Source organism: Macaca mulatta, chromosome 12 (genome assembly GCF_049350105.2).
Source record: "Macaca mulatta isolate MMU2019108-1 chromosome 12, T2T-MMU8v2.0, whole genome shotgun sequence".
Lineage (NCBI taxonomy): Eukaryota > Metazoa > Chordata > Mammalia > Primates > Cercopithecidae > Macaca > Macaca mulatta.
Genome location: NC_133417.1, coordinates 107,002,082 through 107,016,494, shown reverse-complemented (window position 1 = coordinate 107,016,494; position 14,413 = coordinate 107,002,082). Strand labels below are relative to the sequence as shown.

At 41.6% G+C, this 14,413-nt stretch overlaps 1 protein-coding gene across 2 annotated transcripts in view; it reads right to left on the bottom strand.

Annotated features, from left to right (window-relative positions):
- CDK15 (cyclin dependent kinase 15) overlaps positions 1-14,413 on the bottom strand; it is a 92,117-nt gene that overhangs the window by 34,538 nt on the left and 43,166 nt on the right. For both annotated transcript variants that reach the window (XM_015110670.3, XM_015110669.3), the window contains exons 9-10: positions 14,286-14,379; positions 6,701-6,764 (exon numbers count right to left, since the gene is read on the bottom strand). In XM_015110670.3, coding sequence (XP_014966156.1) covers positions 6,701-6,764; positions 14,286-14,379 — 158 coding nt within the window. The remainder of the gene's footprint in view (positions 1-6,700; positions 6,765-14,285; positions 14,380-14,413) is intronic.

The window sequence follows — 14,413 nt, the reverse complement described above, 5'->3', positions numbered from 1 at the left end:
AAACTGAATGGGGGCGGTGGCTCACACCTGTAATCCCAGCACTTTGGGAGACTGAGGCAGGCAGATCACTTGAGGTCAGGAGTTCGAGACCAGCCTGGCCTGTCTCTACTAAACCCTGTCTCTACTAAAAATACAAAAATTAGCTGGGTTCGGTGGTGTGTGCCTGTATTCCCACCTACTCGGGAGGCTGAAGCAGGAGAACTGCTTGAACCTGGGAGGCGGAGGTTACAGTGAGCTGAGATCATGCCACTGCATTCCAGCCTGGGTGACAAGCGAGACTTCATCTCAAAAAACAAAAAACAAACAAACAGAAAAACCAAAACCCAAAACCGAATGGGAACTAACTTTCATTGAGCACCTACTAAAAGTTAGGCACTATAGCAGATGCAATTCAATATCATTTATTTTTCAGACTCATCCTGCAAAATGAGACAGAGGGATACAATATGATTAATGAAAGGAGAACAAGGTTTGGATGCAGATTTCACCCATTTCCAATAAGTAAATGCCTCTGTGTGAGCCTAGGAGAAAGCCTCTGTTTGCTCATCTGTAGAATTGGGCTACTCCATCCAGCATTGATCTTGGCAGGCAGTAATAGGGATTAGCAATTGTGTATGTTCTGTGTCTGGCACACAGGAAACACTTTTACAATGATAGGATTTCTCCCATTTTGCAGATTAGGGAACTAGGAAATAAGTAACTTCGTCAAGTTACCCCAGATAGTAAAAGGGGGAGCTTGGACCTACAGTTCCATATGAATTGATGCCCACAGTTAAAGCCTCTCTTATCAATATCTTTCCCCTCAGTTCAACCCACTGAATAACTCCCTTGGCTAACAGTTCATGCAACCAAGCTGATGCTGACCCAGATGCAGACCTTAGCTTGTGTTCACAGCAAACACAGAGACTTGCTTAGAACCCTTTGAGCCCAAAGCAGAATAGCTCTTTATCATCCCAGTGGGGACAAGGATCATTTTAATCATCGTCTGTCCCATAGTGGTTTCAGGTGCAGTGAAGCTCTCACACTGGATTTAAGGTCAAAATAAGACATTCCGAGAACAAGGCTGCATTGCTGCAGTACAATGCTGTCGGATGTCAGTATGCCATCCATGCTGTTTCTTGCTTCCACCTGGTGGTCAGAAGTTGATAAAGCAAGCATACTGAAAAACAACTGGGCGTCCCTTGGCCTGTCGCTTATGGTACATCTGATTCTGGTCCCTGCAGGGCTTTTAGTACCGCTTTCCTGCCTTTTGATTTTCATTACGTTCTTCTAGTGGAAAAACTTCCCACGTGCAGTGTTCTTTCCTGGGACTAAAAGAACCAGGATAATCCCGGATGCTTCCCTGCGGCTGAGCTCATGTCACAAATCAGGCATGATTTTCAGCAGATATTTCTTTAAAAGTTTGAAGGCCTCTGTGGACTCTATTCCGTTCTCTATGGGAACAAGCATCAAAGAGACAGGAATAAAATGCTTTGCACGCACATCAGGAACTAATTGCCAATTTGGCAAATGCATTGACTAATGTCATGCACTGTTATTTCTAAATCCTCTCCTGTCCTTGACCCCCAGTATCTAGATGTAAACTTGGAACCATTAGTGGAGAAGGATAAAGTCTTCTGGTGCCTCAAATGGAATTGAGAGGGATTTAAACTCAGCGCTTTTGAGTGTGGTGAAATGAACCCAGCAGTACATTAATGCTAGGATTTGAGCTCACACAGCGTGAGCGCTTTCAAAAACCGTGTTTAAGGAAGCAAACAGAGCTATGACAGACCCTTTCAGTGGAGCAAAAGGAGTTGGATGAAACAATCAATGACACATTAAAAACCACAACTGGGCTGCAATCATGTAGGCAGGAAAAAAAGTTTCTCTTTATCGCAGGATCTTTGCATCTAATGAGATGGTGACTGGACAACCTCCAGAGGAGTAAGGCCTCCGTTTACTTTAGTTGAGAAATGTCTAAATATTTAGTTGATTCTCTTAAAAGCCCTACACGATTCTGTAGCAAACTGGTCTCTAAGGTATGATCTTATCAGCTCTGCACTGCCATTGGAACATCTATTTAAAGGGAATTTGAAAAAGAAAAAGCAGAAAATATTATTAAAAATACAAATGCTAACTTTTTCTCTCTCAAAATTAACTATTTTTAATACCCTTCAGATACTTAGTTTAGGACCAATACCTTTCCAGTTACTACTTTCTCTTAATTGGTTCTAAATTGAGAGAACCCTCGACTGGGCTCCCAGCTGGGCTCCCTCAAATTGTACTGGTTGAATTGAAAGTTTAGGGGTGCTTATGACTACTTTGAATGAACTGGGAAGGAATGGAAATCTCATTCAGAATGCTTCTTGTATATTCTTCATTTCTATTGGTTCTCATAGTGAAACCTACACTGTATGGTTTGGCATAGCCACTGCTCAGTGCTTGTGTCTCCATAGGGAAGTGGCTCCTGAGTGCATTTTCGTGGGAGTGGTAGGGAGAGCTAAGAAGGCTAAAGGAACTTTGTAAAAATGTCTCTAGGGGGTCGCCATTTGAATGCACAGTACTGTCTTCTACTAGCAGATTTTAGCTAAGACCAGCATTCAATTTGCTCTAAGTTTCTGGGATCTTCAGCGCCACAACTCCTGTCCATTCTAGCTACGGCATCCACTGGGGCTTTAAACTCTTCCAACTTTCTGAGAGCAGAATCTCCTCCAGCTTGCGGTTCTTTACTATTGCTTCCTGTGGAGTATTATTAAGGCTCACCAAACTCTCCCCTCCCCCACTGCAGGAGGCCCGCGCAGCCCCGTCCAGCCAGCTTGATTAATGTGTCTTGGTTAATTGTGTGAAAGACGGCAGCCCTTTAGCAAGTGTGACCAGTTTATTGTTCAGCCAATCACGGGCCCCTCAGTTAGCATGTGAAAAGGGGGTGTACTGCCGGAGGAGGGTGAGTGTTCTGGCGGCTGAGTCAAAGGAGGAGCGTTTTGGGGGGTCACAGAGTAACACCCACTTCTTTGAGGGGATGTTACTATGCTCTACTAAACCTGTAAACCTCTAACTCAAAACACTTTTTTTCTCCTCCCTCTTTTTTCAAGATTTTTTTTTCCCATGGTGCAAGCAGGCAAGATACTGGGTACTCTGCAGATGGAGTTCACGTTCCAGGGTTTTTAATATTTCACTTTTATATTTCTGTTAGAGAATGATCCTGCTGAGAGTCTGGGAACCCGTGCTCGTCAGAACCCCCTCACTGACACTTGGATATATTGCTCTGAAAGCTATCCCAGGAGAAAAGATTAAACAAAAAAAGCGCCTACTTTTCAAAGCCTACTTTTCAATCTGCCCACATCAAAATAAGACAACTGGCCCTTTGAAGTGGAGGACACAGAGTTCTCAGCCAGCTTGCTTAAAACAGGGAGTGGGGGAGACAGAAAGAAAGGAAGGAAGAAAGGAAGGGAGGGAGGGAGTGAGAGAGAGAAGGAAGGAAAGGAGGGAAAGAGAGAGAAGGAATGGATGGAGGAATGGAGGGAGGAAGGGAAGGGAAGGGAAGGGAGGAAGGAAGGAAGGGAGGAAGGAAGGAAGGAAGGAAGGAAGGAAGGAAGGAAGGAAGGAAGGAAGGAAGGAAGGAGGGAAGGAGGGAAGGAAAGGAAAAGTAAGTTTCCAAAATCACACAACCCTCTTACCTTGCCCAGGTTTAATCAGGCTCTAGAATCTGAATTGATGGCTAGAAAACTTACAACCCCGCTCATCAAAGCTCCAAGAAAACAGTTAACTGTCAGAGAAATCTGTCCAGCTGGGTCAGCATCAGGTGACTTTTTAAAAGCTGTACAAATGGAAACTTTGCTGTCCTCCTAGAGGTGTCCAGATAAGGCCTAGAAATGGTGGCATGGGTGTAGATGGACACTGGATGATTCTCCCAAGTTTCGGACAATTGGACTCCCTCAAAATTGTACTGGCTGATTCAAAGTTTGGGGGCTCCTAGGACTACTTAGAATGAAAAGGAGAGGAATGGGAAGCTCATCCAGAATGCTGCTGACACAGTGCTCATCTGTGACACTTTCCTGGCTCCCAGCTTGTCTTCTGTTGCCCTTAATCATTGACATTCAAGTGTGTAGAAGCCACAGCAGCTCAGGGATGGGGATGGGTAGGAGGTGGCTCAAAAGGAACTTATTGACTCATGTAAGGGGATGTTCCTGAAATGCAGATGTTGAAGACCCTTTTAAAACACAGTCCTTGGGATTGAGTTATCGATAGTACTGACCCCATGGCTCAAGATAGGCTGGACTTCTAAGATTTCCAAATCCAGGTTTAGACATCTTGGCTATGGCTAAGGTTCCAATTCCCTTTGCTCCATAAGCTCAGCCTGGCCCACAGCCACAAACTCCTCAAGCTATGGAAGCAGGGCTCACAAATGAGCACCCCAGTAACAAGGAGAACTGGTGAAAGAGTGTGGATGAATGAATCCAAACTCAAACACTAGAGATTCAAGAATGGACCCTCTCCATCTATGTAGCCCCAGCACATGGCACAGCAACTGACAGATAGTAGGTGCCTGAAAATGTTTGACCTATTCGAATTAAATTGAAACTTAAAAGAAAAACAATGGATGATGCGCCCTATGGATGTTGGGCCTGGAGACTTTTCTTCTTATATAGAAAAACTGCACATTGTTTTGAAACAACAGGAAATTTAAAAAAATACAACATATTTTCTCTGTTTTATTGGAACCCAGTTATCTTATTAAGCACACAATCTGGCAGGGAAGCACTTTGGCCAAGTTTCTATGATTATTGCTCTCACCAAGACATTTTGTATTAAGGATCACTGTTGATTGCCTGAACCAACCTGAAACCCAAATGTCTGAAGTTTGGGGGAGCAGCATATGCCCACCACAGTAGCTTTGTGTTGGCATCATCCAAATTGTTTCCTACAATCCATCTGTGACTCTGAACTTCTGCTGGCATCCTCAGTTAGGAAGCTGAGGGAAAATAGAGAACAGAGTGGACAGGGAGAAGTACAGGCAGGGCAGGAAAAGATGAGAGCCAAGTTCTCCTGGAAACCATGGCAACTGGAGATAGGAGCAATTTGCAGACTGGACCATGGCTCCACAAGAAACTTGTTCTTTTTTCTCTATCTCAGACCAATGGAAATAGGCACTATTCCAAGCCCTGTGACCAGAGAATGGCATTTTTCTCAGGTGTTAAACTCTAGAAAAATAGTTAGAAATCATAAACCATTTGCAAATGATTTTAAGGCCTTTGGTAATGGATATAACCATTCACACAGCAGCAGAAAGGACTTTACAGTTAGTCTTTAGCTTGCTGTAGAGCTTCCATAATCCTGGTGGTTCAAGATGCCTGATCCCTATGGATAGCCGTAAACAAAATATTGGCTGCTGAAGAAAAGAAGAAAAAAAAAAGTCCCCGGCTCCCTATGTCTTTTATTTTCCTCTTTAATATATTTTAACTCTATCTAAAATTTCTTGCTCTTATGAAACCCTTCCAGGATAATCTCATACCAAAGTTAGTAAGGACAGCAGGCCAGGTGCAGTGGCTCATGCCTGTAATCCCAGCACTTTGGGAGGCTGAAGCAAGTGGATCACCTGAGGTCAGGAGTTCGAGACCAGCATGGCCAACATGGTGAAACCTCATCTCTACTAAAAATACAAAAAATTAGCTGGGCATGGTGGCGGGTGCCTGTAGTCCCAGCTACTTGGGGAGGCTGAGGCAGGAGAATTGCTTGAACCCAGGAGGCGGAGGTTGCAGTGAGCTGAGATCGTGCCACTGCACTCTAGCCTGGGCGATAAGAGCAAAACTCCATCTCAAAAAAAAAAAAAAAAAAAAAAAGTTAGTAAGGACAACAATTTGGGAAGATTTCGTTTTTAGTATTGGAACAATTATAGACTAGAAAATCTGGCTTGGAGCACATCCACCCTAACCTTGTCCTTATCTGTACCTTTCTACCTCCCCTTTAACCCTGCCAGTGAGAGCTCAGCTTTGGCATGGTCTTTATTTGCTTCTTCAGCTTCTAATATGATCCTTCATCCTGTAGTTCAATGCCTGTCTCCTCCCTTCTGTCTCAACATCCTTGAAGTGACTACTGCTTAATCTGATCCCTCCGATGTGGCCTTGCAACAACTTCTCAAAGAATTTCCCCATGGATAACACTTCTAGCACTTCTAAATCCATCCCAGAAGCCAGTTTTGAAAGACCAAATGTGAGAGAAAATGACCAATGTCAGGTTTACAGGCAATGAATGAACTCTTAGTAAGTATAACCTAGAGACAGCTTACTTGGCATGTCCTAGGCCTAGCGAGCCTCTACCTCTGTTCTGTTGCATTAGCTTTCTTTTTGTACTTATGAAATTTAACAATTTAATCCATAAACTTATGACAATCAGGGGGCCCAAAAGTGAGCCCATCTTTTGAGTTGTTCTTTTGAGCCATTGGGTATTTGACAATGGATGTGGAATCCACAGTAATAGTCACTTCAAATTATATTCAGCTTGCTACTTGTTTTACAGAGCTGGGGAACTGGTCTAACCTCAATTACTATTTCAGTGTCTTCCTCATACAAAGATTAGTCAGGGAATATATGAATGTAGAAATTCCTCTACACCGATCTTTGCTGCTGAGTTCATAATACAAGAAGAACGCCCTGTTAGTGTGGCCAGTTCTCTCCTTACATTACTAATTCTCAGAGTATTCGGAAGCTCAGATCAATGTTACCTGGATTGTAGTTAGGTAGCTTGGAGACTCCCGGCCAAGTATCCTCTGTAGGAACTCCCAGCACCTATATAAAGCCAAACAAAGAAAAAGACAGGTGAGGTGGGGAGAAGAGGTGGATGGAAGAGGTATGGAGACATGCAGAACAGATAAGGGAAGAACCGATATATGTCCCATTGCATGACACTAGCTGATGTATACAGGAAAGAACTCTGAGTGTTTCCAACGTTTGTGGTTTCTTGGGCAAAACTGTAATACATTCCTATGGTCCTGGGCCTGCATTCTTACTGACTCACTTGTTCTGAGACAGATCATACAGCCTTGCTTAAAGTCATGTTCTCATCACTAAAGATTTACTGCATGATCATCATGCATTAAGACACCATGTTGGGAGCTAGGGATATAAAGAAGCAGGAGTGACTGTCTCTTTGCCTTACATCAGATGACAATATGTATATTGACAGGAGACACTTGACAGCCTAAATTATGCCTCAGTATGGGTATTCAGCTGTTCCCCAATGTGCTCAAATTAAAAAGGATTCAGATTACTGACCTTCACACAATGGAATGTTGGCTACAGATGACCCCAAAACTAACTCTAGTCCTTTCTATCACATTCATCTCATCTGCTTGTTTTCTCTGTGACTAGCAGCTTGGAATATGGTATTTGGTTTTTCACTAATGGATTGTCATGGGAACAACATCACTTGAAAAAGAGCTGGCCTATGCTTTGAATTACCGATTTTGTTTTTGTTTTGAGACGGAGTCTTGGTCTGTCACCCAGGCTGGAGTGCAGTGAAGCGATCTCGGCTCACTGCAAGCTCCACCTCCCAAGTTCACGCCATTCTCCTGCCTCAGCCTCTGGAGCAGCTGGGACTACAGGCGCCCGCCACCACACCCGGCTAATTTTTTTGTATTTTTAGTAGAGACGGGGTTTCACCATGTTAGCCAGGATGGTCTTGATCTCCTGACCTCGTGATCTGCCCGCCTCGGCCTCCCAAAGTGCTGGGATTACAGGCTTGAGCCACCGTGCCCGGCCTTTTTTTTTTTTTTTTTTTTTTTGTATTTTTAGTAGAGACGGAATTTCACTGTGTTAGCCAGGATGGTCTCGATCTCTTGACCTTGTGATCCGCCCACCTCGGCCTCCCAAAGTGCTGGGATTTCAGGTGTGAGCCACCGCGCCCAGCCTTGAATTACCAATTTAAAGCCTTAGTTTTTAGTTAAGATGTATGAAAATAAAGTCTTTTGGAGTACAAAGCCCAAACAGCTCAGACTTTGGATGGAGCTACTGAGTTCCCCAGTAGGCAATACCTTAGTATTTTTTTAGAATAATCATAAAAGCCCATAGGCAGTCATATATGGTAGCTAGAGTAACATTGTTTTTGTGAAATACTAATAAAACACTAGTAGCTTTCATTACACTACTATAGTATAACTTTTCTTAGAAGCATATCTCACTATAACTCTTTTTAGAAACATCTCTTACAGAAAGAGTCTAGCGAATCCATCCGTAAAATGCTGGTTATAGATACTGGCCCAATTATTATGGCAGGGAGTCAATTGCCCAACAATGACTGAATATAATCAATGAAGAATCCAGAATCTTAATATCTATCAGCTTGTTGACTAGGACTCTGGCTGAGAGGTGTACTTTTTGGCATCTGTTAAGCTTGTCTTTAAACAAAAGACACTGAAGTGCTATTTTCCCTCATATAATAAAAAAATCATGCCACCCAGTAAAATCTTCCTTCTTTGATCCATTCCCTAAACAAACTAAAAAGCAACTGAGAGGATTACAGGCTTTTCCTATCAACCACCCTGAGCCCGAGGGAACACTAAGAATCCTGGAATCCATTTTGAAAAACCAACTGGACTAATTCTTCCTTTGTGGGAGAGGGCCAGGGGACAGGAAGCTAATTCTTCTTTTTGAACCTACCACCTTATGTATTTGCACAGATGCATGTGTAAACAAGGGGGTGTGAATCACATGTACCCATACATCCTCTGTTGGCTGGCAAAGTGCAATGAAAAGAAAGCAAATATAATGAAGAGAAAACAATAGGAGAAATACATAACAACCACTATCATGTTTTCTCTAAGGTGACAGTTACCAGATGGTTCGTTACTTTGTATGATATTTAACTAAAGCCAACAAAATGGATACCAAAATTTTTTTTTTAATCTTACGTTCAAAGCTTTAAGCTTGAGATTTTAAAAGTTTAAACAAAAATTCAATATACTTTATTTGGAAATTTGACCTCAGTTTCTATTTGAAAGTTATTGAATTCTTTTTCACTTGAGAAAATTACTAAATCTCTCCTTCACTGTCTGGGAAACTGAAAACCAAAAATTGTTGTTTTACTCCCTCCCTGAAGGCCCTTAAAAGGCAGCCAGTGAGTGCTATGTTTCAAACCACAGTGGTCTGAAGGGGCTGTTTATCTGCCTTTGTTGGAAAGGAAACTAAAAGCATTTTGATTAATGGATTTAAAGTTTGCATATTTTTTTCTGATTTTAGAACTAAATCCAGGATTATTTATGAAAAACACTTATTTAAAATCAGTTTTTAAAATTGATCAGAAAGTGGTGACAGCTATTATTTAGATGTAAACACATACACTACAGGCATTTCAGAAAAATAGTAAAACAAAGATTCAGGACTTCTCAATGTGTTTTTATTCCTAAGAATGAGATCTCAGGATAAATGGAGAACAAATTTTGGTTAGAGGTTAAGAGATTTAGAATGGACCCATTGCTTTCAGACATGCACTTCTGACATCAAATATCACAGATTCTGAAGTAGCTTTCCTATTTTCATCTGTGTAGGCCATGTTTAGTAAAACACAAATTCAGGAACTATTTATAATCTGTATAATTTTCTAACCTGCTTATAGGCAACAAATGTGAAAATAGACAAATGCGAATAAATAAAACTAAAAAGTGTCTTCACAGCAAAGGAAACAATCAATAGAGTGAAGAGATAACCTACGATGGGAGAAAATATTTGCAAGCCATACATTTGATAAGGGGTTAATATCAAAAAAATACAAGGAACTCAGTAGCAAGAAGACAACCCCATTAAAAAGTGGACAAAGGGCTGGGCGCGGTGGTTTACGCCTGCAATCCCAGCACTTTGGGAGGCTGAGGCAGGCGGATCACCAGAAGTTGAGGGTTCGAGATCAGCCTGGCTAACATAGTGAAACCCCGTCTCTACTAAATATACAAAATTAGCCAGGTGTGGTAGTGCACACCTGTAATCCCAGCTACTCGGGAAGCTGAGGCAGGAGAATTGCTTGAACCCGGGAGGCGGAGGTTGCAGTGAGCTGGGAGCAAGCCACTGCATTCTAGCCTGGGCAACAGAGTGAGACTTGATCTCCAAAAAAAAAAAAAAAAAAAAAAAGTGGGCAAAGCACTTGTTATGGTTTAAATGTTTGTGTTCTCTTCATAATTCATGTTGAAACTTTATCCTCAATGCAACAGTATTAAGAGGTGGGGCCTTCAGCGGGTGATTAGGACACAAGGACGGAGATGAATGCCCTTATAAAGGAGCTAGAGAGAATTAGCCAGGCCCGTTTGCTCTTCTGCCTTTCCACCACGTAAGGACACAGCATTTATCCTCTCTGGAGGATGCAGCCACAAGGCACTAACTTGGAAGCCAAATCTCTTACTGGACAAGAGCATATAGTGAGTGCCTTGATCTTGGACTTTCCAACCTCTAGAACAGTGAGAAATAAATTTCTGTTCCTTTTTTTTTTTTTGAGACGAAGTCTCACTCTGTTGCCCAGGCTGGAGTGCAGTGGCATGATTTTGGCTCACTGCAACCTCCACCTCCTGGGTTCAAGCAATTCTCCTGTCTCAGCCTCCCAAGTAGCTGGGACTACAGGCGTCCACCACCACACTCGGCTAGTTTTTGTATTTTTAGTAGAGATGGGGTTTCACCACATTGGCCAGGCTGGTTTTGAACTCCTGACCTCAGGTGATCCACCCGCCTCGGCTTCCCAAAGTGCTGGGATTACAGGCATGAGCCACCACACCCGGTCAATTTCTGTTCTTTGTAAAATGGCCGGTCTAAGGGATTTTGTTATGGTAGCAGGAATGGACTAAAAACCTCAATACACATTTCTCAAAAGAAGACCTACAAATGGTCAAGAGGTATATGAAAAAATGCTCAATATCATTAGTCATTAGACAAATGAAGACTAGGACCATGGTGAGATATCGCCTCACAACTATTATCAAAAAGATGAAAGAGGTGTTGGCAAGAATGCGGAGGAAAGGGAACATTTGCACACTGATGGTGGGCATGTAAATAGCATAGCCATTATGGAAGATGGTATGGAGGTTCCTCAAAATATTAAAAATGGAACTACCATATGATCCAGCAATCCCAATACAGGGCATATATACAAAGAAATGAAGTTAGTTTGTTATCTACAGTCCCATGTTCATTGAATGCAATTTTGTTATTGCATCTGTAGTTTCTTGCTCTGCGGACAAAGTGAGAAAGTCATCATGTTTAGCAGCTGCGTTATCATTTATACCACTATGTCTCAAGCAGGTTAGAAAATTATTATTTTTTCTCTTTCCAGCATAGTACCTAGCCCATTGTGAGTCCTAAAGAGTGATCAGGCCTTGAGAAGCATCTTGCTCACTTTATTCTATGATTTTTCTAAGTGCTGTGCTAACTATACACTAAAGAATCATAAAATGATTGCTTTTTAAATTGTATCGTCATTCAAAGATAGTATGTCATATTTTAAAGGGTTATTTTAAATTTATTTTTATTATTATTAGAGATGGGGGTCTCACTACGTTGCCCACACTCCTGGGATCAAACGATCCTCCTGCCAGCCTCCCAAGCAGTAGGGACTACAGGCACACATGACTGTGCCTAACTGTATATTGTATTTTAAAAATCAGTCTACAAGACCAGGCACGGTGGCTCACGCCTATAATCCCAGCACTTTGGGAGGCCAAGGCAGGCAGATCATGAGGTCAGGAGTTTGAGACCAGCCTGACCAACATGGTGAAATCCTGTCTCTACTAAAAATACAAAAATTAGCCTGGTGTGGTGGCATGTGCCTGTAATCCCAGCTACTCAGGAGGCTGAGGCAGGAGAATCGCTTGAACCTAGGAAGTGGAGCTTGCAGTGAGCCGAGATCACACCACTGCATTCCAGCCTGGGTGACAGAGTGAGACTCTGTCTCAAAAAAACAAAAAGAAAAAAGAAAAAAAAATCAGTTTATATACAACTCTTCAAATACTAATAGCACATAAGGATATACTTACATTTTTTTCAAATAAACTACTCTTCAAATATCCTAATAGCACATCTTATTTCACTATTACAATTTATATTAACTATCTTTAGATACATCCTTTTACATATATACATAGCTTATGTTTGTTTCACATATATTTACTTATACTTCACCATTGCTCTACCTAGACTGAACAACACTTGAAAATACAGATCATGTGTTTTTCTTATTCTGTTTTTTTCCCCTCTTGGCTTACAGCTTCTTACAAGACCTTGTAGAGTCTTATAGAGTTACCTTATATATGGTGAATAACCACTAAGTGTTGTTTCCTGATTAAATGACCAGGAAAAACTCTGCAAATGTATAAAAGGTCATTGCACTATCAGAACTGCAATTGTGCTTCCTCTATTGTGGACAAGAAGTAATACTGCTAAGTGAAAGAAGAGAACAATCAGGTTAAATTTCAGGTAATATTTGCTAGCAGTTAGGTTACTGAAACATCGTACAACAATTTGTATGAGACAGGAAGAAAGCAAACATCTATTGAGCATTTATGGTGCATGGAGCTTGTTATGCATTTGTTCTCATGGAATTCTCAAAGCAAGAATTAGAAAGTCCTTATCACTGTTCCCATTTTACAGACAAGGAAATGAAAGTTCAGAGGGACTACATAACTTGCTTTTGTTCATTTAGCTAGAAAATGGCTAGAATTCAAACCCAGGTCTTCTGACTTCAGAGCTATTACAGTAGGCTGTCTCCAGCTTAGATGATGTTATAGCACCTTTCTTCACAATGTGAAGAAAGGATTTCTCTGCCTTGCATGGACGTTTTTAGAAAAAGTCTTTTGGCTTGGATTTTTTTTTTTTTTTTTTTTTTTTTTTAGTTGTGAATGTTTCCCAGTTTTTCCCATGTTCCTTCATAATAGCCCCCATGTTTCTAGAAGAAAATTTAATGTCAGTAATTAATCTCTATAAAATGTCTTAATTTCACAAAGTACATTTTATTTTAGCCAGAAGACAAAGAGCGGGATCCAGGATAGCAAGTAATAAAGTACCCCCCTGCACCCTGCCGATTTAAAGCACCTTGACACTTTCTACAACATGGATGAACCTTAAAAATATGCTAAATGACATAAGTCAGATACAAAAAGACAAATTTGTATGATTCCACTTATATGAGGTACCTAGAAGAGGCAAATTCAGGGAGACAGAAAGTAGATTAAAGGTTACTAGGGGCTAGGGGATGGAAGATGGGCAGTTATTGTTCAGTGGGTCCAGAGCTTCCGTTAGGGATGATAGAGAAGTTCTGGAAATGGATGGTGGTGGTGGTGGCGCAACTATATGAATGTACTTAATGCCGATAAGCTGTACACTTAAGGAGGGTCAAGATGGTAAATTTCATGTTTTATATATTTTACCACAATAAAAATATGACCAAAAAAGGAAATATACAGATGACTATAGTATGACTGTAGTATTATATAAGGGCCATAAAAACAAAGCATATCGTAGGCAAATGAGGTAGGGATAAATAATGAATGAAGAAATGGAGCCACATACACACACAAAGGCACCTTGACACTTTAGGAACTTGGTTGTGGATAAGCATGATAAATGGTACACTTCTCTCACACTGAGATGGAAAGCCTCTGTTCTATCAGGGTTCTATGAAAATTCTGTGTCTTTTTTTTGGTTGCCCAGCCTGGAGTGCAGTGGCATTGTCATAGCTAACAGCAGCCTCGACCTCCCTAGGCTCAAGCAATCCTTCCATCTCAGCCTCCTGAGTAGCTGGGACTAAGGTGTGCGCCACACAGCCCACTCATTTCTGTATGTTTTTGTAGAGACGGGGTTTTGCCATGTTGCCCAGGCTGGTCTTGAACTCCTGGGCTCAAAGCAATCCCAAAGTGCTGGGATTACAGGCATGAGCCACTGTACCCAGTTGAAAATTCTCTGTCTTATTTTCAGTTGACAAAGATCCAGGGCCAAATATATGGTAGCATTAGAACTGGAGGTAGCAAAGTAGGGGCGTGTCTGAGTAGTAATGGCAGAAATTGCCCTGGGGAGGTTAAGACAATAATAATGATGGGTAGCAGGAGACCTGAATGTCATTCAGTGAGCTGGATTCACGGGCTGCTATGGGGCAACAGGGAGTTTCCTGACCACACATTCCCAGAGTGCTTATAGCTGTGGCAAATGCTACAGTTTCTACAATCTTAATATATGGCTTAATATCTCAAAGCAGATGGACTGCTTCATTTGTCTGTAAGGCAAATTTGGTTCAAAACTTAAAACGCAGATATTCCATTTTCTTTACAAGAATTCTTCTCTTACCTCCCAGATTTTCTCCAGCTGTTCAAGGATGTTGGAAACCCCAGGAAACAAAGGTTGACCCTGGAACATTTCAATAAAGATGCAGCCTGCACCCCTAGCAAAGGAAACAAGAGTAAATTGACACTTTG